Source organism: Sinocyclocheilus anshuiensis, unplaced genomic scaffold (genome assembly GCF_001515605.1).
Source record: "Sinocyclocheilus anshuiensis isolate Anshui unplaced genomic scaffold, SAMN03320099.WGS_v1.1 scaffold13, whole genome shotgun sequence".
NCBI lineage: Eukaryota > Metazoa > Chordata > Actinopteri > Cypriniformes > Cyprinidae > Sinocyclocheilus > Sinocyclocheilus anshuiensis.
The window spans coordinates 3,280,982-3,297,607 of record NW_015538026.1 but is presented as its reverse complement, the minus strand read 5'-3'; the positions used below and the strand labels follow the sequence as shown (position 1 = coordinate 3,297,607).

Here is a 16,626-nt window from a genome sequence, read left to right as displayed (position 1 = left end):
CAAACTTTGCAAACACAAAATTTATGTCACTGCCAAAACTTTTGGCCATGACTGTATATGTGTGCTTGTGTGTGTGTGTGTGTATATTAAAAATTATATTTAAAAACCTAAACGAGGTACTACATATTATATAAAGTGTGTGTGTGTATTAAATATTAAACAAACCTTTTAAAACATTGCCTTGGTAACGAACTTTAATAAGTTAAAAACGTTTAAATGTTGTACTAAAGCTACTAACTAAAAAATTTAAAACTAAAACTGAAATAAAAACCAAATGAACTATTTATAAATATTATAGAAATAGCACATATAAAAGGATGTAAAATTTTTTAAATATATATATATATATATATATATATATATATAAAATGAAAATTGTATGTTTATTTCAATTTTACATCCTTTGTATTAGTTTAATTTCTACAATAAATAAAAGTATAAAAATAAATGGGTGATTTCAAATATTTATAAAAATCTCTCTATATATAAATCTAGTTAAACTACTTGGTTGTCAACATCTAGTTAAACTAGTTGGTTGTCAACCATCGTGACCCAGACAAAGCTACACAAACCCATCATGTTTCCTCAACACACTACACCTTAATTGTCTACTGGAGTGGATGGTTTCCCTCCATAGTTTGACAGCTTGTCCGCACAAGTGTGATGGATATGTTTCTCTGACTGTTCACCATACACACATCACACAGACAGATGGCTGGTGGAGCCATGTCCTCACCTCTCACCTCACTGACATGCTCCATCATGTCTTCTGTCTGTCCATTGTGAGGCTGGTCTCCTCCTGTTAAATGCCTGGCCTGGGACCCTTCACCCAAGAAAGACCATTCGTAATCTGACTTCATCACTTCAATGCCAGACTTCCTCTGACAGGTAGCACATGAATGAATACATTTGAGCTTTCTCTTTGTCGATGCTGGACAGGATCCAGAAATTCTTTGCTATGCTTGATAGCGGGTTAAGAGTAGCGCTGCCCACTTGCTGAATAGATGCAACAAGGTTGAAGGTATAGGCAGAAACAAAACTAAATTAAATACATTATTGCTAGTACATTATTATCCAATGTCCAATAAACAATCAAGTGTTTCCCAAATGCAAACAAAGCTCATGATGCTTTCATAAAGTGTCCGAGCAGGACCCAGAATGATGTGTTTAGAGCCATCAGTGAACATTAATCTTGACACGTGTATCTCCCATTGACTGTTTAATGGGGCTCTATGGGTCGTGCAGAGAATCCGGTGCACAGATTCACACACATTAAAGTTTGTATGAGCTTGTAAAAGACTCTTCAAGTTAGGCTTCAACAATAAGAATAGGAGAGCATCAATTATTTCAATAAATGTGACTCAACAAACTCCAGTATTGCACATTGGAGACTCACACAATAAAGGCAAAGCCTTTTCTGATTTGTTTTGAGAAACTTCTAAAGGTTGTTTCAAACGAGCCACATTTGGTGAAGCACAGTCCCGCGACTAATGTGATTCTTTATTTTGTCATTATTTAATACCAGCCCTAGTAAAATATGTTCACAATTGACCATAAAACACCTGAGAAGCAGCTGCATGCTGAAACATGACTTCTAATAGGAGCAATTTGTCTCTAACTATGCACAGAATGTCTCCTGAACAATGAACTGGCCTTTAAATCAGCTTTATAGCGCAGACAAAAGGCTTAGATAAGCCAGATACGCTGCTTTTATGTGACAGTTCCTGAACAAACCAGAACACTGCAGCTTTAGTTCCAAGACCTGGTAATGAACGCTCACAACAGATGTTTAATAGTCTTCCCTGCTGTGATGCTGGAAAACCTAAACACACACACTGCATGCAATCAAAGCCCAGGAAGGCGGCTACAAATGTCTTCCCTGTTTTTTTTGGTATAGTGCAGTGTTCATAAAGAATTATTTTTTATTAATATTTATTATAATTTTTTATACACACATACACAATATATACTTTATAGTTAACAGTTAATAGTAACATAATATTAATTACCAACCTAACATTTATTAATTTATTTATAGACCAGTAGCTGCTTGTCTTCTGTTTGTATTTTCACTGCGTGAAGGAAAGGTTGTACAAATTTATGAATTAACCACTCGCTTTTACACCTTCCCGGTCTACTGACATTTGTTATGACATCTGTTTCGAACATTACAATGCACATGATAATGTCTGTTAATGCTACAATTAGTAAATCCACTTCACCAGATAATTACTCTTCAACAGTGATGCTACAGAGCTACCGCAAAAATGGATGTTCAAAAACAAAATGCTCACTTGTTTCTCTGACACATAAGGTCTATACATACCACCATTCAGGGTTTGGGATTGGTAACATTTTTATGAAATTAATACTGTTATTCAGTCTTAAATAAAATGTATCACGGTTTGCAAAAAATATTAAGCAGCACAACCGTGTTATACATTGATAATAATAATAAATGTTTCTTGAGCATCAAATCAGCATATCAGACATGTGACACGTGACACTGAAGATTGCAGTAATGGCTGCTAAAAATTCAGCTTTGCCATCACAGGAATAAATTACATTTAAAAACATATTAAAATAATAATAAATCATTTAAAATTTTAATAATCTTTACTGTAATTCTGATCAAATAAATGTAGCATTGGTGAGCATAAGAGACTTGTTTAAAAACATTTATAGCTCTCTATAAATAAGCTCTGTAAAACCCTCTGTGGGTGTCATGACTCCGACACTAATTGAAGCAAGCAAAAAACAGATCACTTGCCAATTATCAATTCAGATTTTAGATTATGGAAATTGGTGTAATGTCTGAGTGGCCTACTTTCAAACTTACAAGCCTAAGCAACACATGGTTTCCAATATATTCCCGCAAAATAATTTGTCCCAAAAATGTAGCCAAGCGCACAGCGGGAATAACGTTTTCCCATTCAAATCCAATAACAAAAACAATAAGCTGCTTTAAATGTTCTGCGATGATTCCCCAGCTGAAGTGCATATCTTTAAGACTCTGAGCTCCCCCTGATCAACTTATTATCCCGACCCAAGAGTCATTACAGCTGCCTGCAGTCTCAACCACTACTGATGGTTCCTGTCCTATTCCATGTTCAACAAAAATTGGATTTTGATTGCTTTTCACAGGATATTTTTAATTAAAGGCGAATGAGAATAGCAATACTATTAGATTAAGCAATACTTCATGGTTTAATTCCCAGAGAGAATTATCAGAGAGAGAGCAAAGCCATTTAATGGCTTCCTTACAAATATTGCCAATTAAAACAAGGGACATTTTTCAATCAGAATGAATTACTATGACCCATAGGAAGAAAGGGACTCAGGCCAAAATGGAAAATGTTAAAGCTTTGCATTATAGTAAAAAAAGTGAATGTGTCAGAGTGAATGTATTGACACATACTGTATTTAATCTGCCATAAAAGCTCTGAAATATTCAATTTACCATGACATCATATCCTGCCTGGAGCTGCGAGCCTCACAGATCAACATAATGTGAACTAGTTAAATGGCACTTGGACTAACAGATTGAAGGCCTCGCGTTAAATGCCAGCTGGCTGGATTTGAGGGCCACTACTTGCATCTGTGCAGTGCAAAGATATCTATTAGTGTAAGAGCAGCCATGTGCGATATGTATACCTACGTCCTCGTGTGTGTGAATATACCTCGGTAATGAAGGCCTTTGCTGTGGCAGGGCTCATGAACAGCACAGCACGCCTCAGTGTGTCCCTGTAGCGATGCAGCTCTTCCACCCTCATGGTGCGGAACATTCCAGTGATCATCATGTTAATATTGGATTCCACCTTCTGGAGAGACACATCCATCCCCTGCTGAGACGTCTGGTCCAGGAAGTTCTCTATGCCCCGGATATCTGAACAACAACAGACAATATAATTCAAACTACATCCATTTTTTTTTTTAACCTGTCACAATCGGTGACACATATGTATTTTCTTAAAGATGCAGGACGTACTTTTTTGTGATCGTCTTGGATTTATACACACATCTACAGAATGTTTTTTATTTACAGAGGCAGTTGTAGAAATGTAATAGTAAGATATTATTTAATCTGCAGGTTAATGAAATAAAGCAAGTAGTGATCGGCGGGTCATGTGATCTCAACATGGCTGCCCCCATGAGGGTGTCTGCTCCATGTGAAATGAAACCACTTTTATTAGGCTGCTGATATTACTGAAGTCTTCATATCATGCGATACATGATTTTAAACACACTAGTTCAAAATTTTGGGGTTAGTAAGATTTTTACTTTTCTTCAGCAAGGACACATTAAATCAATCAACTGTTTTCAATATAGATAATATATAAGGTAAAATGTTACTGTTTTTACTGTATTTTTGATCAAATAAATGCAGCCTTTGTGGGCATAATATACTTCTTTCAAAAACAAAAACAAAACAAAAAAAATGTACACACAAGGATGTGAATGTATTTTTGAAAATTACTGAATGCACCTTTTAAATGCAAGAGCTATAAATGTGTCCCACACAGTACTTTATTAAAATGTAAAATAAAAAAGTACAAATCAATAAAACGTTATTTATTATTTCTTTAGCATAAAAATTAATGCATAGCACAAACTTGTTAGATAGGAACTATTTCTCCTCCTGCTCAACTGAACCTGAGCAGAAATGCTGAAAGGTTGTGTGTCACTTGTTATACATTCATTTAAATTAAAAGTTGTTTAAAGATGGATCATGTTCCATAACTGTTGTTGTTATTATAAACAGAAATAAATGTGTGATGATTTAAGAGCCTATTAAATGTTCAAATATAATGTAAAATGACTATAATTGCCCATTTTATCTTCAAAAATTAAATTTTTTTATTTATTAAGAAATATCAGAATTGACATCGATATCAGCAATAGTACTAGGTATCAGACTGAATATAAACTCCCTTATGCCTGGCAATATCAACCATTTTGTTTTCACCTTCGACATTACCGTGACAACCGTGACACAGGAACGCATTAGCACCTGTGCTAACAGCGCTCAGGAGTGGGCGGCAGCAAAAACCTGTGTAGAACATTTATCACTGCGGTGTGGCGAGGCAGAAGTGCTGTCTCAGGGCTGTGCTAACGCAGGATCAAAGCGTCCCTGAAAGATGGGACTGGGGCGAGGGAACTGGGCGGAATTCAGGTGGGGGGTGTTGAAGGTGAGACTGACTATGTGACAGAGATGTGAGCAAAACAGAGACTTTCAGGAAAAGCATCACATGAAAGTGTCTTTACTGTGGGTAGCCCTTCAGTCACGAGCCGCTAAAAGACTTAATATCATGCTTACGTTTTAGATGCATAACTGAAACAGAAAAACAACATGAAACGACTGGAAAATCCATCTTAAGCTAATAGCATTAGCTAGTCCACCTAAGTCATTAGCTACAGTAGATATCTTGCATCCGCAAAAACAGATACCAGATGGTCAATAGGGTTGTTATTTGGAACATGGTCTAACATCAATGATCAGCTTGGATCAGCTAACCAGCAAGAAAACATCTAAAAACACCTATCATTTTAAACCGGATTTTTCAGCAGGGTATATTCTCCTATTTTCCAAAATATGCTTGCTAAAACATGACATACTTTCAGATTTGATTGACAGGCTACAGAACTTGATATTTCCAGACTGTAATATAGATATACAGTATATTGCATTATATACAAAATTATATAAATTGCAATATATACCAAGTTATAGTAGCGTTGGGGAAGAAACAATAATAATTTGAATTACGTAAATTACAGTCAAGCAAATGTATTGGTATTGGCTTTCCTAAGTGGGTGTGCCAACTGCCATTAAAAGGAAAAGTAGATGATCAAATGTGTGTGTATGATCCCCGAAAAACAATGAGGTCTGTTCTAGCACGTCACAATTGTTTGAGCTTCCATGTATTTGATGCACACTTTTGTAACGATCACTCACAGAATGGCATTCCGACACCGTGAGCTCCATGCCTTCTTACTTCCACTTTATGTTGCAATTTTTCTGCTTATTGTACATATAAAATACAAAAAGTTTATATCAGTAGTCCCATATTCATAATTGTGACCACAAAGTCTATTTACAATGTCTACCATTGTAACATGTTTACATCTGCCAATGCCTGTATGCATTGTGTGTATATACACCGTATGCATACAGAACGTGTGTCTTGTAATATATATACATACATCATAAATATATTAATTTTACTCTCTGCACAACTATGTAAACATTGGATTGATTTTAATAACTTTAATGTACTTTATTAAAGTTATTAAATAACTTTAAGTAATGTGCACCAAACATATATTCCTATAGGAATATAAAAGTATAGGACCGGGACTCGGTATTGGCAGATAATCTATATTCAATGACTCAGATCGGATCGGGGGCACAAAAATCTGATCGGGACATCCCTAATTTATGTAAAACTTAAAGGGCACCTATTATGCAAAATCTACTTTTACATGCCGTTCTGATTTTTTGAGCACTGTGATTTCACATTGCTTAGGCCCCGCCCACGGCTGCTGACTGACACCGCCATATTAGTAGAGACCCCACCCTGAGTGAGCCGCACTCAATCCACCATGTTTACCTTCATGCTAGAGCATTTAAAAGCTATAGAAGTTATTCGGTCAAGAGCAGTGAGTGGTTTTCTGTTTTTATTTATTGTTTGGCTCATATTAACAGCGTAGACAGCAGTATATGTACTGTATATTACGCTGCTGTGACTTAATACACAGATCCAATATAAACATGTAATTTCTTTCCCAGCTGTTTACCTTCGCAAACATAACCGACTGTTTTTGTAGCGTGTTTTTAACAACCTTGTGTGTATTTGACAGTTTAAGCGCAATAAGACATGAAAGAGAACTTAGTTTAGTACTCACATGCTGTGTGACAGCCGCTTTATGTGCGTTTGCTTCAGATTTGTGCACTCAGAAAACACTATATCAGAAGTTTAAACTGATATGGCTTTAACACATGATTTCAGCGCGATATATATGATAATCAAAACTAAACAGAAGTTTTTTGGCAGAGGATTTGAGGTACAATCTGTAAAGGCACAGAAAAGAGGGCGGGGAGCAGTAGCTCATTTGCATTTAAAGATACAGGCACGAAAACAGCGTGTTTCTGCTTCCTCTCAAAATAGGCATTTTCAAAATGATATAATAAATGATCTGTGGGGTATTTTGAGCTGAAGCTTCACAGACACATTATGGGGACATCTGCGACTTATATTACCTTGTAAAAAGGGGCATAATAGGTGCCTTTAAAATAATGTGTTTATGTACAACTATTCAAACTATACATGCATTTATGTAAAACTTAAAATAAAAACATTAAACATGACATTAAAAACCGCAGTGTACAATGCTACTGCGGTAATCGCAGTATTAAGTACCTTGTTTCTGGAAAATCTACACTATTAAGAAAATAACTGAACTGCTATCACACTGCTGAAAAATTTAGACAAGTTAGTAGTGTCAATACTTAAAGTTAATTACCTCCCAACACTGCTGTAAAATTCTCTATTGGAGTACCATTTAACTGAAATCCATTGTTTTTAACTTTCAGGACACAAGAAAACTCGAATCAGAGTGGTTTAGCTCTTAGCTTAATTAGCAGGGTCATCGCCGCCTGCACCTCCACTGAAACTCTGTCATTCGATGCAACTAAAATGGGAAGGCGAGGACAACATCCACAGCAAGCCGGAGGAGGGTCAAAAGCACCGGTGCCTCCATCTGTGCACTGGATCCAATTTAAAGCAAATCTACGGCTGCGGTTCTGCTGGAAATCTCTTATTGGGTTCCCCTGCTAGTGCGGAGGGCAGGGCTCCAGCAGGCAGCAGCTTGTGTTTATAGCGGAGGACACATAGGGGGACCTGATACGGTCCCTGTGCTGGAGTGGCATCTGGGTAGGAGCTGTTTACGGCAATGTTACACGGCTACGATACTGCAGGATGGGGTTGCGGAAGGCAATGGTGTGTTAATGCAGACTGCTTGTTATTTCTCAGTTACGACTCTATGAAGTCGGGGACATTACAGAGCTCCCGTTCAAAGATGAGGAGCCTGCTTGGCTTTATTACTTCTGTCTTAACAGGAGAGGTTATAGCGAGAGAGATTAATACAAACAGACACATAGCACAGCGGTAACACACCAATGAGGCCTTTTTCATCTGTCAAAAAATACACATGTAATTATAATCAGCATTAGCGTCTCCATTATTATTACAGACTCTGCCCTCACTTTCCCTGTCAGAGAATCTCAGTTTGAACTCTAAGCATTACCAGCATATGCTACTGTGCTCAAGTTTAAAATAATAACCTTCACACAAAACACTCTGATTAGTAGCTCTGTATCATCTTGTGGAAAATTTTGATTAAACTAACATCTTTTGATTAAACTAATAACATTTATTCATTTGGTAGATGCTTTTATTCAACTTACAATACATGTGTGTATATATATATAATTGAAAGTTGTTCTGTGTTTTGTTCTTTTTTCCAAAGAGTGGTTGAAAACTGTTTGAGAATAATAATGAATATTCTATTAACTTAAGTTGTTGTTGATTTAAGTTGTTGTTCTTCCTTTGTTTAGTTTGAAACTGAGATTCACGAGACAGAATTTCGTTGTACCTATGTACAATGACAATAAAGTAAATTGAATTGAATTGAATTGACAACCCTAATTTTTAACAGTAAAAATTAAAATGAATGTGTAAATCTGCATATACCCTACCGTTCAAACGCCTGAGGTCTGTAAGATTTTTAACAAGTCACTTATTCTTACCAAGGCTGCATTTATTTGTTTAAAAATACAGTAAAAACCGTAATATTATGAAATATTACAATTTTAAATATGTGATGTCTATTTGAATTCATTTTTAAATCTGATGTATTCATGTGATGGCAAAGTTGAATTTTCAGCAGCTATTTCTCCAGTCTTTTGTGTCACATGATCCTTTAGAAAACTTTCTAATATGCTGCTGGTGTTCAAATACGCTAATGAAACATTTCTTTTTATTATCAGTGTTGAAAACAGTTGTGCTGCTTCATATTATTGTGGAAAACACAATAAATTTTTTTTGTCTTTTGTAACATTACAAAAGTCTTTACTGTCCCTTTTGATCAATTTAATGCATCCTTGCTGAACAAAAGTATTAATTTATTTCAATATCTTACTGCATTTAAACTTTTGAGCAGTAGTTTAATTTTAGTAGAGTTAGTATTTTTTAAGTATATGTCTGTCCTTACTTGCAATATGCAATGTTCAAGAACACATTAGCATGTTACAAATTGCGACAAAATGCTTTAAAATGGTGTTACATATTGGTTTTACCTTTTCTTTCTAGTTTATTTAACAGTACAGAAAATATTTTCCAGATTTTTTTTTTTTAATCTTTTGGCTTTGATATGACAAACACAAACAATACAAAAGCCAGTGAATTAATTTTGCACACGCTGTCTTTATAATATAACCTTTAGTGTTTATCAAACACAGTATAAATGTTTCGTAATACATAAAAATACACAGCTGCTTTTACATTTTAGCAAATAGGGTCACAAGGAGATCAACATATTTGGAGGTCCTCGGCATCAAAAAGTTTGAAAGCCCCTCCTAATTGGGAACAGGGAAGAGGGGTAAGAAAAATCCCAAACTACTCCTCTAAAGTCTTCAGTTTACTTCTACCTCCGTTTATCTAACAGAGAAATCAATGGCGCTGGGCTTGATTAGCGTATGTCCACCCCTGCCTGAGACTTAAGTCACTCAAAAGCTTGACATGAGTCAATACATGCCAGTTTCCGGTTCGATCTACTGATCACTGATTAGAGGGAACTGGCACTATTTTTGGCTGATGGAAGTTCTTTAAATCAGATTCCAGATCTAGATAGATGCTCTGAGTGACACAGTTATATGTGGCCTGGTAGAAACTGTGAGCAGAATCCAAAGGACCGGATCTGAGGCCCGCAGCTGAGCGCTGATTGACTGAGCTCTCACGCTGTGAATCTCCCACTAGCTGCATCCTCTCTACTGTGTTTAATGTTTCCGCTAGGCTTTACGACACTAGCGAGTGACAATGAGGGCTAAAACATCTTGCTGAGAGAGAAACGGGCAGACAGAGAGACAGAGAGATATAGAGGAATGTCCCAGATGAAAAGACCAGCTTAGACCAGCATAAATTCCTATGTTGCTCCAAGACGGTTGAATATTGTAATATTTTATATTGACGGAAGTATTTTGAAAACTATATTCCTGGAAAATGTGTGGTCAATAAGGAAAAGAGGAAATGTACAATTAAATATATTCTTACTACAATACAGAGTGTCCACCCTACAATACAGAGGGTGACTTGTTATCACGAGAGAATAATAGGGTCATTGGCCTAGATCATTATTAATTATCTCCACAAAAGAGGGACTCCATTTCCTTTATTTTTTTCATCCACTTGTCTTTTAAACATGAAATCATCTCATTTGGACTTGCTGCACATTAAATTAACCTTATCCTGGTCTGGCAAAGTGCTGGACAGGTTATTCTAATATTATAAGTGCTACGCCACGGCTATTCAGACTGAATTTATGGAAGGTGGTAATCGTATTAGAGGTCTTTGACTTCACCTTAAGCAGTGAGACAACACAGTATGTTGAACACATGTCTCTATTAACTACCTGCATAATCTATTCAGAACAGGAATTCAAATTAGAGCTTGACTTTTAGAAATTGTGCATGTGGAGAAACTGTACACATCATATTATATATAAAAAACAGTTAAATTTTCTCTGAATCACTACTTTTTATCTTAGCAATTAACAATGGGTTCTATTTTCTCTCACATTTATATGTCTTCAGCTGCACTGTAAAAAAAAAAAATTTTTTTCTAAGATTATTGGAGATTACTATATTTTATAAGAAAATACTATTTCAGTCTTTCTACTATACTGTAGATAAGCCAAGTAGGTGACCTACATCACTCGGCAGATGAATGCGAGTCCAGTTAAGTAAGAAGTGTGCATTCTGAAATACCTACAACAATGTGACGTGATTGCAAATATTCATGGATAGCAGAAAAATGCTAGCAAATCAGACTAATTATACTTTTTATACTAATCATAATTTTGTGTGGAAACCTCAATACAGTGTCTTTTTCAGGATTCTTTGATGAATAGAGATAGTTAAAAAGACTCCATTTAATCCATTTAATGCATTCCTTCTGAATAAAAGTGTTATACTTAAGTATAAATTTAGCACCATTTCGTTCTTTAAACAAAAACAGTGACCTCAGACTTTTGAACAGTTGTACATGTACTGTATATATTCAGCAAGAAAAAAAATACTTCCTAAATTAATTAACGATGCATACAATTTTTGTGAAGTTGCAGTTAAAATCCACTTAGCTCAAAAAAGTCTTCAATTTATTTCAAAATCATTTCAATTTATGAAGTTGCCTAGAACAACTTCAGTTATGGCAGAGGATATTTAACATAGAGAGGGAAACCTCAGACTGCAAAATATATATTTTTGGAGGCTTCTGCCAGCACCACTAGTCCTGAAAAATAGGATATACCAAGGAGACACAATCAGTTTACCAATGAACTCTCTATTGTCCAAGTCATCTTAAAAAGCCAAAGCAGTTTAGGAACACTTTGTTCTCTCTGAAATATCTCTTGCTCAGAGGCCAGCTAATCAAATGTCCGAGGAGTCTATCTTCGGAGTCACTGGTCAAGCTCTCCACACACTTAAGGCAGGGAGGAGGGGAAAGGATCTCTACGGCTTCATTACTAGATAGCAGCCCAGTGCACATGGTCCTCTGGACATGGCTGAAATCATATCCGTCTGTCTTCGGGGACAGGTACTTATTCATCCGCACCTTAACCTGCTGCAGTGGAGCGTGCCCTACAGGGGGACCATCAACCATGGAGTTCTTTTCAAACACAACTACACTCTATTCCTCCATCTTATATTGTGCTCCTTTTCTCTCTTGAACCCACTCACAAACACAAATGCTCTGTTCCAAAATTTAGTAAACTACCAACACAGGCAGAATTTTAAGGTATCATATGTGTTCCAGAGAGCAGACATTTTAATTATGCTGCCTGCTAAGCTACTTTAGTTTAGCACTGCATGGCTGCGTCCAAAATTGCATACTCTCTAAGCAGGTACTTCTTTTGAATAAGTAATAACTATGAATGTGTGTATGAATGTGTGTATGAATGTAATCCGTACGTACTACATTTTTCATGTCATTGTCATGTGACCTACCAGTGTCATTTGCGTCGCTCCATTGCCATTCACAAATCCTCTCCCTTGGCTTCATGGGATAGTAAAGTGTCATTAGATGCACACTTCAGAATCTACTGTTTTATGAATTTGGACACACTAATCTGATTCTGTTCACATATTGTTTTTTTCTAATCTATACTGAATATCATATTTGTACTACACATATATCATAAGTTCTGAAGCATCAGTATCTAGTTGATAATAGGTGGCAGTATTGCACATTAATCATAAAACTGAAAAAAAAAAAAAGATATATATATATGTTGGAGGAGGTGACTAATGAAAATGAGACTTTCTACCTGCTCCTGAAAAAGTTTGCTCGCCAGTGTGGGAAGTTTTTTTGGATTCCATAAAAAAGGATAGGATGTTTGACACCCTTGCCTACGGAAAGGGGTGTGCAACTTTACGTTCTTTTTGTTTGCTTTTGTACAGTTATGGTTGCAAACGCTTTCCACCTCCCTACACTTGTATTTTGAGTGTGATTCATTAAAAATAAAGTTACAGATGAATTTGTATGAAAGCATTTTTCTTTTCAAAATTTCTAAAGATAATCACAATAAAATCATAATGAAGTATTTCGTCAATAATCGTTTAGTAAAAATCTGATACTGTGACAGCCTTAGCAACATGCTAACATCAGTCTCAATTTGAATCAGTAAGTCAACCAAACAAAACTACTTGTGTGTCATACAGAGTTGTGGAGCATCCTAAATCAGTCACTTATGAATTTCTATTATCATCTTTTATATAGTACCCATTATGCTTTTTTCGTTCAGTTAGGCTGATGATACACGGGCAACTTTTTAAGCAATTTTGCCGGGCAACTTTTTTTGAGCAATGTTGCTTGGGCACTTTCACATTGAGAATGGATAACAAATGTCTATTTGGATACTTTAGATCGGTCATGGGCCCTGTGTCTCATCTGGTTGCCTGTTGGCGGCAACATTGCTCAAAAAGTTGTCCTGTGTATCATCAGCCTTAGTGTTTTATGACTAAACAATCCATTTTAAAACATACTTTGTTTTACCTCCCATCAATCTTTGATGGGAACTAAAAAACTGACATGGGTAATTAGCTTTATGATTGTGGAAAATATCGGGCCCCTCAATCAATGAGAATGGCTTTAATCTGGCAGCTGGATAACTGCCTGACTAACTGCACCCGCAGGCAAATCCTCACCCTCATCTACTCTGCTCCAGTCAAAACCAGCCATATCAAGAAACATATTTAACTTTACCCAGTTTGCTCGGTCAGTGAAATGCATTGCAAGGCCAAGAGAAACGCCATGAAATGCAATGGGTAAAAGCTCAAGGGAAGATGTTTGCCAAAAAAATTAATAAATAACAGCTTCAGGCCTCTTGGACTTAAAGGCCTGTGGGCAACAGCCCAGTCGGCTCTGAGGTTAATCCGTGAATGCCCAGATTATTTTTTCCTCACTCACAGTCCATGCTCTTTTCTCTCAAACACATACAGAAAAATTGCCTTAAACATATAATGAGCAATGGAGGTAATAATGCTGAATAATTTCCTCTCTGTGGTGGTAATAAGGGGGTGTTAATGTGGGGTCACTGATTGGACACACTGTGAGAGATCTCCTTACGGCCATTTACTACTGCCATTAGTACATTGAAACTACTCACCATAGTCAGTGTCATAGAAGATAATGAACTTCTGCCAGGTATACTCCATCACCACTTGGAAGATGACATCATTTAGGTAGATGGGAGGCCGGACGAAGAGAGTGTAGTCGTCTGGTTGGGCACGACTGGTGGATGGGCAGCTAGAGCGAGGAGTGCCCGTGGGCGACCTCTGGATAAAGAGGTGCGGGATGTGCATTGCGTCAGCTAAAGACTGCAGAGACCCAGCAGACATACAGCCGATAGAGCTGACCAAGGCTAGGATACCTCTGTTCATCAACTCGCAGGCTGTGGGCGACAGAGAGAGAGAGAGAGAGAGAGAGAGAGAAAAATGACAAGATTTATAATGACTTACTTAATCTTACATTCATCTGATTTAGCTTTTCAGAACTTCACAAAATGATAAATAATAGGCCGTATTATTTAGGCCGAATGCTGAATAAAAACCATGACCGTATACATATTTGTTTTAATAGTCTCTGATAATCTATATAAAATGGTAAAGTAAGACTAGGGAACGTGAGAAACTTTACATTTATTTATTGATTTATTTATTTATATTGGTTTGCTGGTTTTGAGGCCCATTCACACCAAGAGCAATAACTCTAAAGTAGGGATATGCCGGTATCAAATTTCTTCATTACCGTGATATATCGCATTACCGAAAACCGGCACAAGTCTACTCTAAAGATAACTATATTAATGTCCACACCAAGGGATAATAATGTTTTGTTAATTATAAGTACTCGCTGCAGTTGTCATTTATTGCATTAAATGTCCAAGCTCTTTAAAGTCAAGTGGATTCTGATTGGCTCTTAGTGTTTTTATTGTTCATCAGCTGGACAAAAATGTTATAAAAATGATTCCAACAATATTGTTCCTTTGTTTTGTTATTGTTGTGGTGTGGACAGCCCTGTTCTCATGTAATTAGAACAATTATTAAAACTTTATAGTTTATGTGACGAGTGGGGGCGGGGCCGAGAGCCGTGGGAACGGAGGCTCATTATCAATTACTCCACCGGCCTCGCTCCGTTCCCACGGCTCTCGGCCTCGCCCCCACTCGTCACAGTTATCAATACAGTTATCATCCTTTGCATGAACGGCCCTTTGGCTGGTTTTCAAGCCTGGTCAGGCTCGTCTGTTGGTTAGTTATCAGTTGTTGGTTGGTTTGATGGAAGACCAGCTGCCCTCCTAGCTAAACTGGATAAACATAAGCCAGACTAGCTTAAATGGACAGTCCGCCCAAAATTTTGAGAAATGTCTGTGTAGGAGTATTTTGTCTATACAAAAACAAAAAAAAATGGTAAGCAAAACTTTCATTCATTCATTCATTCATTCTTCTAAATATCTTCTTTTGCGTTCCAAAAAAGTCTTAAAGTTTTGAAACAACATGTGGGTTAGTAAATGATGACAAAATTTTAATTTTGGATGAGCTATACCTTTAAGTACCATATTAAAACAGCTAAGACCAGCAAAGCAGGATAGTTTAAGCAGATTTCTACAGCAGGTGAAACAAATTAAATAAAGATACAACTTTCTGAGAGAGTTTAATCATTCAAACTGTTTAACAGCTAAAACACAGCACACTAGGCGCATTTCCATTACAGATTTGCGCAAAACTTTGGGGATATTTTATAAATGTCGATAAAAAAGTATTGCAAAATGACGGCATTTCCATTAACCAATGTTACTTTTTGCAAAATTGACGTGTTTCCATTAGGCGTATTTTCAATTCGCAATTTCAATTTGCGCAATTTGAAGGGTAATGGAAACGCGCCTACTGTTATCAATCTAATTAAGCCACCAGCATTAAATATATAAAAAAAAATGAAAATAAACATAAGGTTGAAGATAGGTTTATGGGTGTAGATAGGTATCGGCTAATTTACTATTGTGACCAGTGGTGGACAGTAACGGAGTAGCTTTACTTCGTTACTGTACACTACGCTCTGAATCACATGTGAAATCAGTCAAATAGCTGAGCGGGACGTCACGGGCGGGTGACGTCATGACCAGGAAGCTATAAAAGCACGTGCAGCGGAGCCAGCATCAGCTTCTAGGAATGAAGCAAACGCTGGCAGGGATGCCGGAAGTATGGCACCGAGACGCAGCGTCACGTTCCTCTTCAGGAACTCGAGCTGCATCGGAAAGCGCTAGGGGAACGAGAATGCCCACGCCGCCAGACTTCCAAGTCTCTGCTGATCTGAGACACGACTTGCTTGAGTGTGAGCATTCTGAACTTCAGTCGCACGACTGAGCTATTCAATAGGCGCAGATCTAAAATGGGACGCAACCCCCCATCCTTCTTCGGAACAATGAAGTAATGGCTGTAGAACCCGAAGTCTATCTCGTGCGGAGGGACCATCTCGATGGCCTCCTTTACGAGAGTAACTACTTCTTGTTCTAATACCAGAGCCTGCTCGGGACCCACTAGCGTGGGGGTGACCCTGTTGAATCGAGGCGGACGAGAACCGAACTGGATTCTGTAGCCTCTTTCTACAGTACGCAGGACCCATTGAGACACATTTGGCAGTAGCTTCCACGCTGCTAAATAATCTACTAAGGGAATCAGTCTCTCAAGACTGATCTCTGGTGTGCCCAGAGCAGCTAGTGGCCCTGAAGCGGTGCCCTGAAGCGGCGCACTGGCAGGGAACGGCCGAACTAGCTGCTCTGGGGGGCTCCGCAGAG

At 37.4% G+C, this 16,626-nt stretch overlaps 1 protein-coding gene across 1 annotated transcript in view; it reads right to left on the bottom strand.

Annotated features, from left to right (window-relative positions):
* The window catches only part of LOC107680191 (glutamate receptor ionotropic, delta-2-like), a 415,350-nt gene that overhangs the window by 151,015 nt on the left and 247,709 nt on the right, over positions 1-16,626 (bottom strand). Inside the window, exons 3-4 of the mRNA XM_016475981.1 lie at positions 13,942-14,226; positions 3,681-3,886 (exon numbers count right to left, since the gene is read on the bottom strand). Of these exons, the coding sequence (XP_016331467.1) occupies positions 3,681-3,886; positions 13,942-14,226 (491 nt within the window). The remainder of the gene's footprint in view (positions 1-3,680; positions 3,887-13,941; positions 14,227-16,626) is intronic.